Source organism: Cryptomeria japonica, chromosome 11, assembly GCF_030272615.1.
Source record: "Cryptomeria japonica chromosome 11, Sugi_1.0, whole genome shotgun sequence".
In the NCBI taxonomy this organism is placed as follows: Eukaryota; Viridiplantae; Streptophyta; class Pinopsida; order Cupressales; family Cupressaceae; genus Cryptomeria; species Cryptomeria japonica.
The window spans coordinates 41,286,388-41,308,287 of NC_081415.1; the positions used below are offsets into that span (position 1 = coordinate 41,286,388).

General features: G+C 36.8%; 1 protein-coding gene across 4 annotated transcripts in view; it reads left to right on the forward strand.

Moving 5' to 3' along the window:
• Window positions 1–20,970, forward strand: part of LOC131076795 (uncharacterized) — a 64,748-nt gene extending 43,778 nt beyond the window's left edge. For 2 of the 4 annotated variants that reach the window (XM_058014125.2, XM_058014124.2), the window contains 2 exons: window positions 12,192–12,404; window positions 20,461–20,970. In XM_058014125.2, coding sequence (XP_057870108.2) covers window positions 12,192–12,404; window positions 20,461–20,614 — 367 coding nt within the window. In that variant the 3' untranslated portion in view covers window positions 20,615–20,970. Of the gene's footprint in view, window positions 1–12,191; window positions 12,615–20,460 lie in introns of those variants that run through there. The other 2 variants (XR_009113488.2, XM_058014126.2) reach the window with 2 other exon arrangements.
• The last annotated feature ends 930 nt before the right edge of the window (window positions 20,971–21,900 follow it).

Genomic DNA, 21,900 nt, shown 5'->3' on the forward strand with positions numbered 1-21,900 from the left:
CCGCAAAGAGCTTATCCACACGTAGAGAACCTACATATCAGAACCTTGGAGTTACTTCGACTGATCCTTCGACGAGATCTTCAGCAGTTGGGAAACTTTGTTCAAGAGAGGGTAAGGTACCTTTAGGTATTTTATTCTATGTTTGGTTGTGTACAAAAGACACATCAACACAACCTTGGTGCCAAACAATACAATAAGTTCGGATTACATTGCAAGTTACTATTGATGTGTATTTTGTACACGACTAAACATAGAATAAAATACCTAAAGGTACCTTATCCTCTCTTGAATAAAGCTCCCGAATGCTGAAGATATTGCAGAAGGATCAATCGGAGAAACTTCAAGGTTCTGTTATGTAGGATCTCTACTCGTGGATAAACTCTTCGTTGTATGATGCGATTTTGCTGGAATCACAAGGGGACTTACATTCGATGACCTGAACGTTTGATTTGCTGGAATCACAAGTCCTATTTACTAACTGGAAGACAAACAAATGGCAAAAGATACAGGGTTCAGGAAGTCTACTCTACTAACTAGAATGCGAGAAGATGGATGAATGACTAGGTGGAGTCCTACTGGGCTGGGTCTCACCATTAGGTTGAACAATTCAACACCAACTCAGTGCGATCTTCTAAGGGATGTTTCAAATATATCCAAATCGTACACCATCAGATACTGATCACCATTCAAGATAATGTGTGAACAATAGAGGTGTTATGACTTGGGATTAAGCTCGTTCTATGCCAGTTGACCACGCAAGGCGCTCTTACAGTCAACAAAAGGCTAGTGGTTTGGACTAGGTAGATTCCACACGAGTACATTCAATAAATTCTTTCATTCAATCTAATTATTTATCATCTACAATGAAGATTCAACAAGAGACCATGCGTATTGCAAAGAAACGACACATTTCACCATATCTTCAATGAAAAGGGGGTTCATTTACAATCAAGGCAACAATTTCTTGCCTTCTCTTCCTACTTTACTCTAGTTTCTATTCTATTCACTATTGATCATTAGCTATTCTAACCTCTATGAACTAACCATTAACCTTCTAGCTATTATCTATTAACCTCTACAAAATGAAGAGCTTGAGCCTTTTATAATGCTCTCAATACAATTCAATGGCTCAGATCAATTTGAGATCAATGGTCAAGATTTTACAATGAAAACCCTAATTAGGGTTTGTTACAACAAACTTAATTCTGGCCAATGAAATAATTGCATTATTTGGACACATGTCTTCTTTGGAATATTCGACCAATGGATAACTGGGGTAGGTACATCGAAGTTAGTGTCATCTTTGATGAGGCGGGTACATTGAATTTGGACACGCTAAGGTGGACCAATCTGACTGGAGGAATGACGTCTAGGATGCCACCTTGTCTGACACTTTTAACTTGGTTGATGTTTCAATTTGATGATGCTGAGAAGATAACTTTAATTAACTCTTCCGAAACTATTGGCTTCTTCAACGGACCCTTTCTTTAACCTCCTTTGTCTTTGATGTGCAGGATTGATGGTGCACCTTTCCTTGAAATACTAGACTGGAAGAGGTCGTCCTTGATGATACTGGATTGGAAAAGGTCGTCCCTGATGATGCTGGACTGGAAAAGGTCATCCTTGATGATGCTGGACTGGAGGAGGTCGTCCTTGATGATGCTGGACTGGAGGAGGTCGTCCTTGATCTGGCCCGGTCTTCTTTCATTTGCAAGACAAACCAAAAGATGATTAGGGTCATATAACGAATTCATTTCAACATAGCATTTTCTACCTTAAATCATCAACAAGAAGATATCAAAATGAAGTTTGCTCAAGATTCTTTCTAGGGACAGGCTCTATAAGAATTTCACCCTGGACCCTTTGGAAGGGTCAGGAGCGAATTTTGCATTCCTGGCTCATTTAGACCTCACTTTGCGACTACGCTTGCTTAGATGCATGCCTAAGGATCTCTATATTCTCAACCAATACCAAGTTTGATGTAAATTTGGGGCAAAAGAGAGGTTTTAAGAATTTTGCTCTGGACCCTTTGGAAGGGTCAGGAGCGAAATTTATATTCTAGGACAAAATCTATCATGCCTCTAATCCAAAATGCCTTCCAAGGCAAGCATACACTAGCCTTCTTTCCACCAAGGTCTAGGAATCCATCTCCTGATCTTCATCATGAGCAATTTAGGTGAAATTGGGAATTTCGCTCTGGACCCTTTGGAAGGGTCAGGAGCGAAATTCAAGTTTTAGGCTTGATCTTACACTTCCTTTACCTCAATTCACCCTACAAGGCAAGAATACCTCACTCCACCTTCAACCATGCCATAGGTATCAAAGTTTTAGCTTCACTCAAGGGGAAAATAGTTGATTTGGAGAATTTCGCCCTAGACCCTTTGGAAAGGTCAGGAGCGAATTTCTCTCTTTGCTTGTTTTCCTTCACCAAGGTCCATCTTTTTCACTTTCTATACTTGGAATCTCATCCTTGGATCCCTCTCCCATGCCTACAACATTTTGTTTGACCTCAAAATGACTAGAAAAGAGAATTTCGCTAGAAATCATGGCCAGGGACAGGACCTATAATGAATTTCACCCTGGACCCTTTGGAAGGGTCAGGAGCGAAATTCATGTTTTCGCTCAAAAACTTGCATTTTTGGTGATCAAAAATCATTCAAAGGCAATCCAAAGGGCTTCTACCATCTTTGTCTAGGCCTAGCTTGGCACAAATATGAAAGAAATAGGTGGATTATTCTACAATCACTTGCTTTCCTTGCAAGACTAGTCAAATTTTAGGTTTTTATAGCTTGGATGGGTGCGAGGAGACATGTTCTTGCCTTTTGAAGTTAATTGATGTTGAAAGAATGGAGGAAGAAGCCTAAAATAGAATTTCGCTCTGGACCCTTTGGAAGGGTCAGGAGCGAAAATCCTATTTTAGGCTTCTTCCTCCATTCTTTCAACATCAATTAACTTCAAAAGGCAAGAACATGTCTCCTCGCTCCCATCCAAGCTATAAAAACCTAAAATTTGACTAGTCTTGCAAGGAAAGCAAGTGATTGTAGAATTTTCGCTTTGGACCCTTTGGAAGGGTCAGGAGCAAAATTTTTGGTTTAGCTCAATTCCTTCAATTTCAATGATTTCTAGCAACTTGAAGCCACTCCTAAGGACCTCTCGCATCTCAATTCACTCTATTCTGCAATTGCCTTGGCATAAAATTGAGGAAAAAAGGTGGTTTAGTGAAATTTCACCCTGGACCCTTTGGAAGGGTCAGGAGCGAATTTCTCATTCTTGACTTGATCTTTCATCTCTTCAATCTCATTCCTCCTTACAAGATAAATTTCATCATTTCTCATCCAAGGAACAAAGTTTTAAGCCTAAGCAAGGTCAAAAAATAGGCTTGTAAGGAATTTCGCTCTGGACCCTTTGGAAGGGTTAGGAGCTAATTTCCTCTTCCAGGCTAACTTCCATTATTCTGATACTTCAAACCTTGGATATCCTTTCAAAACTCCTTCAATCATCATTAGGTGCATTTGCTCATCCATTTTTGAAATCGCTACTTCCATCACTCCGTGACCATTGACTCCACTTAATCGACTCGGACCTGGAGGAAAAACAATACTCTGACAGGAAAACCATCATTCCAGACCTACCCTGACCTGAGACCTACCATCTCTTTCACTCAGTCTATCCATCGTCATTTTCCTAAAAGGAAAAGCTCCACTAAGGCAAACCTAAGGTTCCAGGCAGACAACTAATGACCTCCCAAAACCAGGCTAGACTCAGCTTGAAAGAAACCCTAAGACGAGCTCTCGGAAGAAACCCTAATCTACCCAGCCCAGGCGACCATTCACTCACTCCAAACCTAGCAAGTAGAGAGAAAACCCAACTAAGGGAAAGCAAAAACCCTAAGAAAAAGAGGGGGTCCCCATTCTAATGGGACGATGTGTGAAAAGGTCACAACAGTTACATGAATAGGTCTTGACCTATCATGCCATTATACGCTACATTAGGATTGCCCTAGCACGTTACCCTTAGTTTATGTGCCCAAGTAGGACCAATCTCATATGGCCACAAGCTACATTAAATTATTACAATATGTTATTTAAAATGTAATTTAAATAATCCGATTCTAGCTATTGATCTCAACACTCCCTCTTAGCTAGAGAGGATTATAGCAAGCAACCACATATTGTAGTAACACATCATGGACTTTCCATGAAATACATCTTGCATTGCTCGCAGAGGGTGGAGGAGGTCTTTCACCTCAACCTTTCTCCCTGAGAAGGATTCAATGTTACCTTGCATTGCCCGCAGAGGGTGGTAGATGCAACTTAGTGCATCACTGAGACTGAGACTCCCTCTCAGCAAGAGTTGTGTTTTCAAAAACTCCAAGTCTCTCTTTGAAGTATTCAAACTTCACACAAGCTAGAGGCTTGGTGAGAACATCTGCAATCTGCTCATCAGTGCTGACATATTTTAGCTGAATGGCACCTTTCTGTACCATATCACGAATATGGGGATAATGAGTTTCCACATGTTTTGACCTGTCATGAAACATTGGAAGCAGACATTTTAATACAATTTTGATTGTCACAATGAATGACTGTGTGTTCCCAAGGTTGTCCAAACAACCCAGTAAGAAGCTTGCGAAGCGACACTGCTTCTCTTGATGCCACACTTGATGCAATGTACTCAACTTTTGCAGTACTCAATGCAACTGAGGACTGTTTCCTGCTGGCCCAGGAGATCACGACAGAATCCAAACTGAAACAGATTCCTGAAGTGCTCTTTCCATTAGTTACACTTCTAGCCCAATCAGAATCAGAGTAGCCCTCCAAGGTGATGATAGTGTTGATTGGATACTTCAACCCATAGCCAACTGTGCTTCGCAAATATCTTAGGATATGCTTGGCTGCAACAAGATGAACATGCTTTGGTTTGTTCATGAACTGGCTGAGGGCACTCACTGCATAACAAATATTCGGTCTGGTGTTAACTAGATACATCAAGGATCCAATCAACTGCCCGTACTCCGATGTGTCTGCAAAATTAGAGTTAGTTGCAGATAAACTCAATTTCTTCAAGTTAGTTTCCATAGGAGTAAGCATAGGTTTACAATCCAGCATACCAAATCTTTTCAATATATCAATGGTATATTTTCCTTGACTAAGGATATTTTCATTAGATCTTTGCCATACTTCTAACCCTAGAAAGTAATGCATTAAACCTAGATCTTTCATTACAAATTCAGTGGCTAATTGTTTCTTACATCTAATGATGAGACTATCTTCACCAGTTAGAAATAAATCATCCACGTATAAAACCAGAATTAACATTTCACCATTAAATACTTTAAAGTAAAGGTTAGAATCAACCATATTCTTACAAAACCCTAAACTGACCAAATACTTATCAATTCTTTCACATCAAGGTCGAGGAGCTTGCTTGAGGCCGTAAAGAGCTTTCTTCAATCTGCATACATGAGATTCTCTATTATGAATCTCATATCCTTCTGGTTGCTCAATATAGACTTCTTCGTCAATGACACCATTAAGGAAAGCAGTCTTTACATCCATTTGATGTAACTTCCAACCTTTAGCTGTAGTAATAGCTATAATTGTTCTAATAGAAGTATATCTAGCAACATGAGCAAATGTTTCGTCATAATCTATGCCTTCCTTTTGAGAAAAACTATGAGCTACAAATCTAGCTTTATATTTCTGAATACTACTATCAGCAGCATGTTTAATTTTAAACAACCATTTAGAAGAAACAACAGACTTACCTTTAGGTCCAGGCACAATATCACAGACATCATTCTTGATGATGGATTGATACTCTTCGTCCATAGCTAGTTTCCATGCTTGTTGGTTCATAGCTTCTTCTATGCTTGATGGTTTAGTCTCAATTATATTGCACATCATTGCAACATAGTTTGAGAATTTTTGAGATCTTCGGCTTTCTCTAAATGTTCCTTGGGGAGCTGCAAACTTTTTTGCTTCTTGAATTGTGCTCCTAACCCAAAGTGGTCTTTTCTTGCTAACTGCAATATCTCTAGGTCCATCAATTGGATCCAGAGGCTCAGGAGGATCACCATGCTCAATAGGTTCGGGAGGCTCAATAGACTCCCTCCGAATCTCAGGGTTAGTATCAATATCCATATCTTGATTATCATTAACTTCTCCATCATTATTGACAAGGGAACCTTTAGATTTCTTAAAAGCAATATTTTCTTTAAACGTAACATCCCTACTAACCTCAATGTACCTTTCTCCTGGAATGTACACACGAAATGCTTTGGAGGACTCATTGTATCCAACAAGGATACCTTTCTTCCTGGATGGCTCTAGCTTAGATCTCTTTTCTTTTGGCACATGAACATAGACAAGACTTCCAAAAATCCTTAGGTGACTGATATCAGGTTTGACTCCAGTGAAGGTTTCTTCGGGAGTCATGTTCTTCAGGACACGATGAGGGCATCTGTTCTGAATATACATTGTAGTCTTAGATGCTTCAGCCCATAGGAAAGTCTGCAGGTCCTGATCATGAATCATAGTTTTAGCTGCTTTAGCAATGGCTCTATTCTTCCTTTCAGCCACACCATTTTGTTGAGGATTGTAGGGGATGCAGAACTCCCTCTTAATTCATGTCTCTACACAAAAGTCATGAAAACTATTTGAGGTGTATTCACCTCCATTATCAAACCTTAACACTTTAATCCTTTTACCAGATATATTTTCAACTAGAGCCTTAAATTCTTTGAACCTACTTAGTACTTCATCGGATTCTTTAGATCTTAGAAAGTAAATCCAAGTTTTTCTAGAAAAATCATCTATAAATGTAACATAGTATAGAAATCCACTGGGAGAAGGAACTGACATAGGTCCACATAAGTCAGAATGAACAAGTGCTAATTTTTCCTTGGCTCTACTTTCACTTTTATGAAATGGACTTTTAGTGTTCTTACCTAATGCACAACCTTTGCAAGTATCATCATGAAAATGACTAAGTTTAGGCATACCTTTAACCATCTTTTCAAGTGAGGGAAGTGCTTGGAAGTGAAGGTGACCAAACCTTCTGTGCCATAGCTCGCTAGATTCGGGAGCCTCATGAATGAGTGATTGAATAGGGTGAATTGAAAGCTTATTCAAACTATCATATCTATTTCCAATAACACGAGAAAATTTAAAACTAGATTTCTTAGGCCATGCAAGTACTCTATGCTCAGAAAATGCTACTTGATAACCTTTATCTTCTAGGGTAGGAATGGAGATTAAATTTCTTTTAATTCCAGGAACAAATAAAATATCACTAAGATACAAGGAGATACCGGATTCTAAATTTAAAGAAGTATTGCCAAAACCTCTTACCGAATACTGAGCATCATCACCAATTACCACATGAAGGTTGGACTCTTTCTCCATTAAGTCTGAGAGGTGCTCCCGGTATCCCGTGATATGCCTGGATGCACCACTGTCTATCAACCAAGTGTTGTTGTTAGTTGGCACATTGCTGGATAAGGCAGAAATGAAGAGGAAGTCTTCGTTATCCTTTGAATCTGCAACTTCATTTAGGTTCGCTTCTCTTTGCTTGGACAGATTCTGACATTCTTTAGCATAGTGTCCAAACTTATCACATCTGAAGCAACAGATTTGTGAAAGATCCCTTGGCTTCTTCCTTGAATCCTGAACAACAGGAGGTCTGAAATCTCCATTTCTTTTGAAGTTCTTCTTCCAATGACCACCCTTCCTTTTGACACATGGAGATGCAAGCATGTGATGGTCACCTCCATGAGTGCCCTTGAGCATTCCTCTTGCAGCTAAGCGTGATTCTTCTTGAATGCAATCAGAACAAAGGTGATGAAATGTGGGAAATTCAGATCTTCCGCTTATGCTTTGAATGAATGGATCCCAGGAATCAGGAAGTCCATTTAGTGTAATCATGACAATGTCCTTGTCCACAACTTCATTTCCAATGGAGCTGAGTTGATCCTTCAATTCTTAAATTTTCATGAAGAAAGACATTCTTGAATCTCCCTTACCCATCTTGACTTGAAGTAGTTGCTGCCTTAGGGTAAGTGCCCAGCTGATATTGTTGATCTCATACATTCCCTCTAAGTGTTTGAACATCTCCCTGGTTGAAGGTAGCTTGGAGATGATTGGGACAAGATGATCCTTTACAGAATCAATTAGGAACTTCTTGGCCTTAAGAGCATTCTTCTTGAACTGTTTTAACTCTTCTGGATCTGAAAGCTCAGGCAGATCCTTATCTTCTACAAACTGCAGCAAATCAATTTTCTCAAGGGCAAGGAGAACACAAACCTTCCAAGAGGTAAAATTAAGAGCCCCATCAAGTCTGTCTTCTACTTTCAGACCTGTCACCATCTTGAAAAATAAAACCACAAACTGAAGGTGAAAGCTTACTGTTAATCTGATTACTTAGAATGAACCTAAAGCTCTGATGCCATGTTAATTTTTAGTAATCAAATAAGCATTAAGGAACGAAAAATCAAGATGCAAGATAAACAACCACAAAATCAACACATGACACACATATACCTTGGGAAAACCTCCCTCCTGGAGGTGAAAAACCCAACAATAATTATCTCAATTAGGTCAATCACAGTAGCCCACTTACAATATTCTTATGCTAGAGCAGACTTATCTGAAGTGCTACAACTTTGATAATCCTTCAAATGCAGGTCGCTGTCACTGTAACTTTATTCAATAGCACTGAAAGGTGTTCGCTGTCCCTGAATGATGTTTATGCAGTCATGTATAATGTTCGCTTAGTCTGGAAGATGAATTGCCAGTCTTAGACAGAATTAACTTGAAGGAAACACCAATTCACATGCTAATGTTGCTGATTAGAGACCTGAGGTGGATCGCTATCTTGAATAGCAGATATACTTTGCTGAGGATGATTTGCCAGCTCGCTGGTAATGTGCAGAGGTAATGAACTACATTGTCTTGATTATATAGGCGATACAACTGATTGATTTTGTCTTAGTCGGCTATAGCAACCTTGGCGCCAAACAATGCAATAAGTGCGGATTACATTGCAAGTTACATGAATAGGTCTTGACCTATCATGCCATTACACGCTACATTATTATTGCCCTAGCACGTTACACTTAGTTTATGTGCCCAAGTAGGACCAATCTCATATGGCCACAAGTTACATTAAATTATTACAATATGTTATTTAAAATGTTAATTTAAATAATCCGATTCTAGCTATTGATTTCAACATTATTTACCTATATCAACTAACAATCACCACCTAATTCAACATAAGCCTATTTCCCTAGTTTTATAAAAGAGTATGGCCATCCATCAAAACATAAAGGATATTGCAATGCCTATTGTAGACACAATCACCACTTAATTCTCACAAGCCTATTACCCTAGTTTTATATAATAGAATGGCCATCCATTGAAACAAAAAGGATATTGCAATGCCTTTTGTAGACATTTATACAAAATTTTGAAGCATAGAGAAGACACACCAACTGTTTAATAAGATACCTTAAAGAAATATAAAGAATGCATAGGGTAGCATATTGTTTGACTAAAAGCTTTCTTAAACTTAAACAATCCGTATAAATTAGAGACTCAACTTTTATCAGAACTACATTGAGCAACAACAATAGTGGAGAAGCATTACGAAAATCCATTTCATTATCCTTGATAAATATCTGTAAACTGTTACAAGTCTCCTGCTTTCATGCAACCACATACTGATATAGTTAATTCAAATTGTTTCTTAGGGAATGATTGAGCAGATTTATATTCGCACCTTTTTCCCTAGTAATGTTTCTTTTCCAAGTGATGAGTGAGCAGATTTATATTCAGGCTTTTTGCATGCTCTAGTATAATCCATAACCTAAGATGGGAGAACAATTGTATAAAATGATAGCAAGGCTTTAGACCCTCAAAATTTGGGCACTAAATATAAATCAAAACAATATTGTGCAAAGCCCCAAAAATGCACCCTACATCAAGCATGTCTTCTGTTGGTACAATGACAAAACTTGAAGAGATGCTTTTCTTGCTCAGAACTATGAAAGTGAGGTAAAAATATGGCATTATGAAAGCTTTTGTTAGTCGTCCTTGACAATTGCATTGTTTCTGTTCGAATCCACCCCCATGCCCGCTTTTCAACTCTAAATTTCACCAAATTCAAAGCAATAAAACTAGTTTAACCCAGGGACGCGTTTCCCCTAGATTTGCAGCCGTTTCAGAAAAGGGGACAGCCTAGGGACAGGGGGATGGTGGGAAACATCCCCTTGCCGTCTCCAAAAAAAGATTTTTTTTCTGGAAACGTTTCCAAAACGCGGAAATGGTGGGCACACCCAGGGGGATGGCTGGGAACGTCCAAGACATCCCTTGACTGTCCCAGGGATGGCTGGCCATCCCCCTTGGGCGTGCCTCATTTTCTTAAAAAAGCACCCAAACTCAGAATAAATCAGGCTTATTATTTTTAAATAAATCAGAGATAGTACTACTTTCTCGGTAACTTGTGTACAACTCTGATTCCAACCACAATCAGTTTTTTTTTAACTTTTATTTGGATAGTTTTCTTGGGTTTACTCTGCAAAACTCTGCAATAATATCTATAAAAACTCCAAGTCCAGACATCCCAGAAAAGTCCCTGTCCCAAAAATGCGGGGATTTTTTGGGGGAGGGGGGGAGTGTGTCCCTGTGGTTGAAGGCCATTTTCATTATTTGATATCTACCATTGTTCGTATTCTCCAGCATTTGTTACATTTTGTTGAAGGGTACTTGTTTTTACATCATAGGGTTTGAGGTCTAACTACTTTAGATTTACCACCTCTAATCAAGCTTTTATGGTACTAAGCATTTTTTCAGAACCTAGGTTTCTTTGCATCTGAGCACTTTCATATAAAAAATGAATGTGCTATCAAAGCCTCGTTAATGTACATGGTTACTTCTTGACATTATTATTTATTCTGTTTTTCGTTCTCGGTCTTTGCAGAACCTTTTCCAATATTTCTAGTACAGAATGTTTTACATCGAGTACCATATTTTGCACTGGCTTTTTTATTTCTAGCAAAGAAAATGGAATAAGGTATAATATGTCACACCCTTCCAATATGTTTGTATGGCAAAAGTTTAGGTGTCAAAAATTACAATGTCAGTGGCCGTATATAGCCTGCAACACAGAGGGAATGTTGATGTCAAATCGTCTTAAGTAGTGGTAATTTTGCCTTATTAGATGCATAATCTTCCTAGTTGTTGCTGAAGGGCTATCAAGCATTGCAACAATGGCATAAACATGCCCATTTTAGTTGTCATTGCAATCCTTTAGGGATGTCCCTCCAAATTGACATAGTTAACAAACTTAGGATGCCAGTATATCCTTCATCATGTTACAGCACAATGCTTTGCCTTTAACCTTTTCAAGAAATGCATAGTTAACTAAGCCAAGAGGACACGATCTGGAATTTTAAATGGTGTTACCATTTAGCATAAACGGAATGATTATTATTTAGCACTATCTTTATCTGTTTCATTTTTTTCAATCCAAAATACTTTTGAATCATTGTCTTATAATTTTTAATCTCTAATTGTTAAACCATCATATTTTTTCATTATTTCCATCCAGGAAGACCTACCACTTTGCTAAGGTTTGTTGCATATTATTTGTGATGTGCATGCTAGGCTATATCAAAATCCTTTACCAAACCTAAAACATTGTTTCTTGTTCAATCCTAATGTCCATCTTCTCAGTTTTGTCTGGTTTACATTATAAATTTATCATTAATGTTACAATAATGCCATCAAGCTGGCAACAACCCCATCATCAAATCAAAGTATGACTAGGACTTGATTTTTCCTTCTTTTTTAATTTTTATTTTAAATGTCAGTTTTGCTCTATTTTCATATTCTTTTCACCTTGTTCATCTTATTTAAAATTTTTCTTTTGTATTCTATATTTACTATTTCTAGCCATAATTTATTATTTTGTGTTCTATTTACTGTATGAACTTGTCTTGACTGGATTTAAGTTTTTCCAGTTTTTCACGATTTCTGAGGTTTTACCTTGCTTTATATTTTTTTTACATTAAACTTTGCTGATATTGTGGATTCAACGTTAATGCCTCTTTTCCTTGAAAAATAATCTCTCTCCAGTCATTTAATCAGTTCAATGATGTTTTGGCTGAGTTCTACAATGTTAATTTGAAGGTATGAGCATTTGCTAAGGAGAAGGCTACAGAAATTGGAGATTCCATTCCAATCAGAAGAAGCTTTACGTGCAGCAGGATTTAGCAAAACTCCAGATATCAAATTGGAGGTTCCTATTGGTGTGTGTGGTCGCATAGTTAATTGGATCGACAGCAAGGCTTCCTTTGGAGATGAGTACAGTCACAAGACCCAGGGAGTTCAACAATTCCAGATGTAATATTCTTGCCTTCTATCAGTTTTTTCTTGAATAAGAATTTGAATTTTGTATTATATTAGAACAAGCTTTTGATACATCACTCTTGTATCCACATAGTACCAGACGGATATTATGACATTGTTTATCTACTCATCTTTACACATGATCAATTTTTTTATCTATATTGGGGAAATTGGGCAGTTTTTAATAGAATAGGTTTTGGTCTATCTTGGAGTGAGGAACTTGTGGCATGTACTCTGAGTTACTTTAATAAAATCTTTTAGGTATTGTTGTGACGTTTTCAGACATCGCCCCATTGCAAATGAGGACCCCTTTGGTTTTGCTTTCCTTAGTGGCTTTGCTTTAGGGTTTTAGGTTTTGTCTAGGGTTTTGTTGTCTTAATCTTGGCCATTGATTTCAAATCAATTTGGGCCCTTGATTGTAATTGAGATCTCTATATGAGGCTCGCTCATTTCATTTGTAAGAGAGACTTCTTGGTGAAATTGTTGCTAAAACACTACTAGAATAAATGCAAACTCATTGAAGCTTGGTGACAATTTGTGTTGTTTTGGTATGTTAGCATGGTTTCCTATTTCTCAATTAGCCTAGATTTGTTTACATCGTGTTGAATAGTTGAATGGAAGATATTGTTGTTGATTTATGGTGAAACATATATGTTCATACCATTTGTAATTTGTTGATTGCAAATTGCAGTGTATGGTTAGTCTGAACTTATTTCAAAAGCTTAATTTCAATTGTTTTATGCTTATTGATTCACATGCTTATGGTGTTGACATGCATAAGTGATTTGAAAATCTTTTGCGTACCCTTTGGAGATTCCACCATTTTTTTGTAGTTGTTTCCTCATGGCGAAGCAAAGCTAGGTTTGGTTTCACAAAGTCACCAATCAATTCTTACATTGTTAGATTCTTAGACTAGATTTCTGTAAACCCTTATCTTTTGCCGTTTATTTGAAGTTTGAGTTAGTCTAATATCCAAGTCTAGAAGCGCAAGTCCCTTTGTGATACCAGCATATCACATCATTTCATTGAGTCTATCCAATTTGCATGTCAAGACCTGACTATAGAAACCTTGGGGTAGCCTTACTTGATCACATTGTTTAGCATTTGAAGTGTTCTTGTTCAAGAGAGGATAAAATACTTAGTATTTTATTTTGTGTTCGAGGTGTCATAAAAAGAACACATCAACAGAATTGGTGTTAGAGGGAGGGGCATGTTGGATCGAAGCATTTCATATTTGCTGGAAAAGTATCAAAGAATTCTAAGATCTACCCCAGGATCATCAAAGGAGCTTCTGGAATTGGAGTTTCCTTCCAAGTCAAGCCATAACAAGAAAACAATTTCATCAAGTGAAGGATCACCAAGTGGAGAAGGAGAAGATATTTCGAGTTTGTTCCAAACTCTACCATCTCAAAATCAAGTTCAAGGAATCGTTCAACCAAGCAATCAGCAAAGTTCAATTCAAGTAGTTGTCCAATCAAGCATTCAACAAAATCCAGTTCAAGCAGTCATTTCAACAAAATCCAGTTCAAGTGGTCATACCAAATCAAACAAATGTGGCAATGGCTTGGCACCACGCTAATGCCTCTCCTCTTACTACATTTACGGATTATTGTGACATGCCCAAGAATCTGGAGCATTTTTGCCCCAAGTTTCAGGTCAATGATGCAAATCGGACAACGGATGAGCATATTAAGATTTTTGAGGATACTCTTCAAAATAGGAGGATTGAGTACGAGGATGTGGCTTGCAGGGTATTTCCTTTCTCGCTAGGTGAAGAAGCATTTTACTGGTTCATCAATTTGCCAGCCGACTCAATCCATAATTGGCAAGAATTGAAGGACGTTCTTGGCAAAATTCAAGATTCCAATCAATCCGACTAATTTGTATAGACAATTTATTGAGGTGATAAGAAGAGCATGAACCAATTAGTGCCTTCAGCAATAGGTTTCTCAAGGCTTATTCAAGATTGCAAAGAAATGAAATAGTTAAATTTCAAATTGAATTTGTTGATAGGGATCTGGAGGAAATTGACTATTGCAGGCCACAAAGTGTCGAGAATAATGCTAAATAGTTGGAATATTTTGATTTGTAATAACACCACTATACTTCACCTCTTCTACAAATACCTTACATGAATGCAAGCTAAACATGTTTATTTGGCCCTATAATTCCACTTAATGGTATAGTTGTAAGTGTAAGGGCTTTTCACGTGTCCCATTCTAAGTTGCTGAATTGGAATTGGGTAAGGTATTGGTATGATTATTTTTTTGGGGCTGGGTGCATATGGACATAAAAAAGTTAAAATCATAAATATATACATATTTGCAGCCTAAAAACTTGAATTAAATTCAAAATATCACAGTATTAAAATTCTTGGCAAGATATGTTGTTAAATCACCACATTGTTATATTGTATATGTAGTATTAAATGTTTATATTTATAAATTGAAGTATAAAATAATAAAAGAAATTAAACTATTATACTACTTTATTGTATATATATCATTAAACATTTTAAGTTATTAATATACATAAATTAAAAAACTATTGAATTTAGGATATATGGTTCAATAATAGTTGGCATGAGTTTTCGAGAGTCCATGTAGATTGAAAATATACAGTTAAAACCAAAAGCATGCATACAATTTAATAATAATTTTTTTAAAGTGATAAAATTAAATTGTGCCATACTTGGTGATAGGTTGAGGATAGAAAATTCTAGACTAGTTGAGGATAGAGGAGCAACAATTGTGCATTGTTATGCTTCCGAATAGGATTTTCCATTTTAACTTATAACACTTTGTTTGTTATTATAGGCACATTGAGAAGTGAAATGAACATGTTATGCTTTTTAAAACAATATTTGGCATTGAGGGTTTTATCCATGTGAAATAGTAAAAAAAAAGTGCAAAACTTGGACCCAACTTTGAATCATTTTGAGATCTGCTTGGAAATGCCATGTCATCATTGGATTTGACTAGGCTCCAAAATTGTGCACTTTAGTTGATTCCATAGGGATTACAATTTGATAATCTTAAGATTACTAGTAAAATGAAAAGGACATATTCTTCAGAATATGCTTGGCAGCCATGATATGAAACATTTAGGAAATGTGTACACTTTTTGAGAAAATATGGAAAAATTCAATTCAATAGTCTCTTAAAGACTTCAGGGTACCCTAAGTTCATTGAAATATATGTAACTCTTCTCACATGAAATTGCACCCTTGCTAAGCACAATGCAACATTTCAAGGAAACATGGGAATGATCTCAAGGTGTGGGACCTTACAATTGAGATCAAACCTTTGGAGAAGGCTGATTTCCTAAACCTAGATTAGGGTGTTGATCCAACTTAACATAGAACAAAACTAAGATTCTAATCCTCTTCTATTGATTTTCCAAAGAAAAGGGGAAGAAGGGATGCCTGAAAGGGAAAGGGTGCTGATGCACCTAGATTTAAGTTGATTCCTCTTGCTCATAATAGCACAACAAACCAATGAAGATTACCAAACTTCGCATAGGTCTCTTTTCATCAACTCTCTTAAACAAGAATGGAGGTAAGATGAGGATTATACACAACATATATGTCTAAAAGGGCCAATAACACATCTAGATATGAAGATGAGAAAGATTCACACAACACATCAAAAGGAGAGAAGAGGTAAAACAACAATCTTATTGATTCCAAGGCATGAGCCTATTTATAGTATCAAATAAATGCAAAAATATACGACTTTCTAATAGAGAAATGAATGAGGAACTCTTAACAAATAGAGGATTGGCCCCTAAATAGTCATTAGGAAGAGACAACATGGCTGCATAGGAATCCCTCAGCCGCAAACGCCATCAATGCTCTATCTACAAATGTCCTCTGCAAATCCAATCTGATTGTTTGGGAGGTGTAAAAAAAACATTCGCTGCCCCTAACCATGCCCTAACATTGATGAATCGTAGGCTTGAGTGCAAGGAAGGTGAAGATATCCGATGAAATCCTTTGAAAATCGTGATTTGGAGATGGAGTTATGACAAAAGAAAGTTTGCATCATTGAATAAGGCACATGTATTGTCCTTTCTCTCCTAGTTCCCTGCTAGAATGCATTTAAAGCCCCTTTGGAGCTTCCTTGGATTGAAGTCTAGTTGTTGTAGGTGTTAATGGCGTTGTAGAGTGGTAGGTGGAAAAAGGAAGCCTTAGAATCGTCCCTTTTTCCTACTTGCAGTCGGTGTCGATAAGAGTGCAGGTTTTCAGAACCTTGTCACTCTTAAAATTGCCAAAAATTTAACTTTCATTTCTCTCTCTTTTTGTTCACACCAATTTGAACATTTCGGCAAAGCTATCAATAAGTGAACTAGTTTAGAGAAGCTTGTCGGCATGCACCGAGGTTGTGAGAACCTCATCAACTTTAGACAAAGGTTTTAGAAACTCATGAAATTGTGAAAAGCTTAAACTTTTATCATAGTTACCAGGAGACCCGTCTCCTATCCCTGGAGACATGTATTGGAGACGGAGATATGTCTCCGGAAACTTCTTGATGCATAGGGTGCTTTTGGCTGCCGTCTCCAAATTTTTGCAACCAACAATTGATGTCTCTTGCTAGAAAACTTAGGCCAAAATTAAGCAAATAAATAAGATAAGCTTGCAGCAAAGCAAAGTGGTAGGGAAATGACTAATAAGGAAACCGTTTCACAGGAAGACAAAAATCCATGCAAAGTTATAGTTGATTGGATCTATTGACACAGTAGACTTTTTGAGAAGACTGATTTCTTATCATTGTAATAGTATAAAGAGAAATTGCCTTTACTATTTAGCTGACAATATTGAGTGTGCTCAACATCTATATTACCTTACTCTCACTAAACAATTTAGATTGGCTATGGTATCAACAGTATACACAATTTTAATTTCAATATTTGTTCAATTTTAAAGTTAATGTTAAACTTTACCACTATTCTTGTTTTCAAAGTTCTTTGTCATTATATTTTTTGGAAATTATTAAATTATATTTTAAAAAGATTGGCATCTCCAAGTACCCCGTCTCCTATTTTTGAAAATTAGTTGTACCAGTACCGGTACCAGTCTCCGAATTCTCCAAGTACCGTTGTCTCTTGGTAACCTTGACTTTTACTTACTTTGTTGCTTTCTTGTTCCTTTTCTTCAAGTTGTCACCCTTTTGGATGGTTTCTAGAACCTTGTCAAGGGCCAATGAAGGTTTCGGAATTTGTAGAATTCTCTGAGACAACTCAAATCTTGACTCTCTTGATTTCCCTTTTTGCTGTTGGTGGAATCTGCAGCACTTGAACCGATTTTGGCAACCTAGGGAGGTTTGTGAGCCTTATAAACTTGCCAATTAACAGAAAACTTGCTTCCCTAAAAAAGTTGGAAAATGTATGTCGGGCTTCCATGGGGTTTTGAGAACCTTATTAGGGTTTGATGTGGTTCTGAAAACTTGCCAAATCTCTGACAACTTTTACACAGCCAATTTTGGGATTTGTAACATGGGTAATTGACTAAAACATAAAAGGGGGAAACAATAACAACTAGAGGCATGTTTTGAGCATGACTGGCCCATTTAGATCTCTCAGATCCATTGTAATCAATGGGCAATTCAAGGGGGGCATGAAATCACAACAGTAACACAAAAGATAAATCTTCCTGTCCTTAATATGAAATATTTCTGATTGATGGTTATTGATGGTGGTATTTTCCCTTTTTGAGGGAGATGAGAAAGTTGTCCAAAGATTCTAACAATGAAGTAATAATTTTTTAACGTTATCTAGATAAGAATAATATTTCATTCACAACCAACACTAGAGTGGGGTTTATTTGGTTGCTATGAATTTTGTAAACATTGTAGGAGCTAGAACCGTCTTCAAGATTACGGAAGAATCATTAAAAAATGTCTAGAAACCATTTGTAACATAGCCAAAGCAAATGCAAGTATTGGTGAATTAACATATCATTTCAAGAAGATTGAGCTACATAATCTGGCCTGGCCTATAACAAATCATTGAAAATGAACAATTGTGGGAGTACATGTTGACATGCATTTGCACATGATGTGCTAAAAGTTGATATGGGAACAACATTTATCTGCTTGTCTTGACTAGTCTAATATTTCACACTGGGAACTTACTTCTAGGTTAATCTCAGATATCATTTCTGCATGAACTCATTTATAATCACTCTTTTATTATTGTAGGTTGACCTTAGAATGCCAAATATGCACGTGTTATAAGAAACAACAAAACATTTTGACTGGATTTCACTTTAAAGGGCTCCATAAATACAAAATGAAAGCCACTTAGGGAGGTTAACTAGGTGCAAAGACCATGAACATTATGTGTTTTTTATGATTAAACCCTTTAGGTAGGATGACTGACTTGGAGGAATGGAGTAAGTTAAGGGGATTTTCTTGTCGGTCTTGTGATTAAGATCTTATCAATCTTCACATGTGTTCTGATTGGGAGTCCATTTTTATAATTCTAGGTATTTATGGTTATATTTATGTGTCATGGAGATACAAATACAATGATGGGTTGTGGCTTCCAAACACAATGAGATTGTGCTGAACTAATGTTTGAAAGAGGATAGCCGGATAGGTTTACAGCCTTGAAATTGTATGAACTGTAGTCCTATCACTTGTGTTCCTTTGGAGATCAGCAATAACTATAAGGTAACCATAATATACTAATAGAGCTTGAACAGGATGCATTGCATGGTACTTTTATATCTTCATATATGTATGTCAGATGAAAAAATCTTTAGAATTGAATAGTATTAAAGCCATTGATGATAGTAAGTCTCGTAAGGGGAAGAGTTGTCATGAAACCTGATTGGAGGCTCTTATAGGTCACAACTTGGCTGAGCATTAGGTTCATGAAATAAGCTATTAAGGGAAACAATACTAACCAAAATTACATGAACTCATAATTTGCTAGAAACTGGTCTTGGAATTGAGGCCTTTAGTATGTCAGACTTTTGGTTAAACTTACATGTGAATTTGTGACACTTTTTGGCATGAAACTTTGCTTGTAGCCTACCTCAGGATTACAGTTCTTTGTGTGAGATTTATATAATTCTTTGTAGCATGATGACAGTAAATGTTTAATTCCCAGGGATCCATACCTCCACACAATCTAATTCCTCCATGCTGGATGGTTGACTTACATGAGCAGACAATAACATCTAGATAAATTTAACTTTTAGGAGATTGTCAATGTTTTTTGCAGGCTGCTCTAATTATGTGATATAGTATGTATTTAGGACTTTATATTTGCTAATTTTGCTAAGAGATTTTGTGAGAGCCTATATTGAAGATAAATCTAATAACTTGGCACACGTGCAAAAAGGAGAATAAACCCCAAAACACAAAAAGAACTGAATGCGTTTTACTCCAATCAACTAAATGCTTAAATGTAGCAAATTTATTTCCATCATTTTTCTCATTAATTAAATTTCTAGATCTCGGTGCAGAAACCTTAATTAGATATTAGCTTTGCAAAGGTGCATGCATGCTGCACTTTGATGCCACCTCATTTGTTATGACGAAAAGCTCAGAGGTGTAGAATCAGAATTTTTTTTAGGGTGTGTTCTAGAATTTAAGCCCCTTTAAACCATCCCAGCTCATTGCTATGCCTTTTAGCATGCCATTTGGCACACCAGGTAAACTGACAAAACTGAGTCAAACTTGTCTTCAAATGAAAAAAATATAATGGGAAATCAAACAGGCAACTGAGACATCGGTTGACTAAAACAGGAAAACATTAATAAAATACAGGTTTATTATCATTATTTTTTGCTAATTTTCGGTTTTACTTATATTGTTATATTGTCATGTTTTTCCTGAATTTTTCTGTGTTACAATGTGTATGTTAGAAAGATTGCTAGATTCATAATGACTTTTTCATGTTTTCTATTGGTATGAAAGAGGTAAGCTAATCTTTTGATGTGACCAAGTTCGAAGACATAACTTTGCCTGTACTATTTATATATTTTTTCACCTTTATTTACTTTTTATTTTATAGTTTGTCATCAGTTGTTTCTTTGATGTAGGTATGTAAATAGATTTGGCCCGGGATTGGTGATTTACTGGTTTGGATTCATCGATGAGCTTAATGATCATTCAGATGTTTTATTGTTGGATCATTTTCCTAATGACAATGAACTGCACTGCTTGACTAGATTGGATGTACAGCCTCAACCATGACAGGTACATTTAGGAGCATGCCTTGCTTGGAAAAGAATTCCCAAAAAATCTCCCGTGTTCACATTCATTGACTTTTTATTCTTTGAAATGAAGAATATCTTGAGATACAAGATAAGGCCATCTATTTGAGAAGAGACAGACAACCTTCTGGGTCATTGTCAAAATCTGTTTGTAAAATCATAGCTGACGCAAGATTCCGTAGTAAATCTTTGAAAATCATTTGCAAGTTACATGTCTTAGTTTCTTAAAGTAGGAAGTTTAAGAATTTTAGTTTAACATGAATGATGTCTGGAAGTTTTCACGGCAATATTGAGACACCAATTATTTATAATCTATAACTGGTTTTTGCTTGTTAAGGGACAAACCTTTCCAGAGTTACATACTTTGTCCTACTCTTTCCTCTTTTACCTGGATCATATTGCAAGTGAATATAGGGCTTTCTTCAAAGGAAAAGTCCTGGAACAAAGAAACTGTTTCATCACATGCTAGGGGATTTTTTTGACTCTTTTACCACTGCATATGTATATACTGAGCGCACGTTTACTAATCTGATGGTTTAACCCTCCTTTGAGTCAAACACCACCTAAATTTAAGCGCTTATTTTCCTCTATATTGAGGCCTACTCATTTACTAACCTGATGGTGTAACCCTCCTTTGAGTCAAAAACCTCCTAAATTTGAGCGCTAATTTTCCTCTATATTGAGCCCTACTGGTCCTCTGGTGATGCTAGTGTAAGCATTATTTCTATTTTGTGATCCATATTGGATTTGGAAAATGTATTTGAATAGTAAAATGAATTTAAATTTTAGACAAAAAATATGAACAAAACAGAAAACATATAGTGAAATGCAGTTGGACAGGACCACAATCGTGGCAGAGACATGGTATGGACTACAACCACATTGCAATCCACTAATAGTGAGCACTTCAGTTTTGGAATGTGAACTGTACGATTGCCATTTCAGCTTCCTGTGTGTGCAGCAATTCTAGGGCTGGGGAGAATCCTGCTGTTTACAGAAATCTATAAAAGGGGACTCTAACTTGATTTGTGGTAGAGACATGGTCTGGGCTACAACTCTGTTACTGTCCACTGATAGCGAGCACTTTGCAAATGTGAACTGTACAATCTCTATTTCAGCTTCTTGCGTGCATGGGAATCCTTCTAGGGCTAGGGAGAACCTTATTGTTCATAGAAATCTATGAAAGGGGATTGTGACTTGATTTGAAACTTGAAAGCATGCTTTGGAGATTGAGAGGAAAGGAGAAATATTGTACGGAAAGTTCAC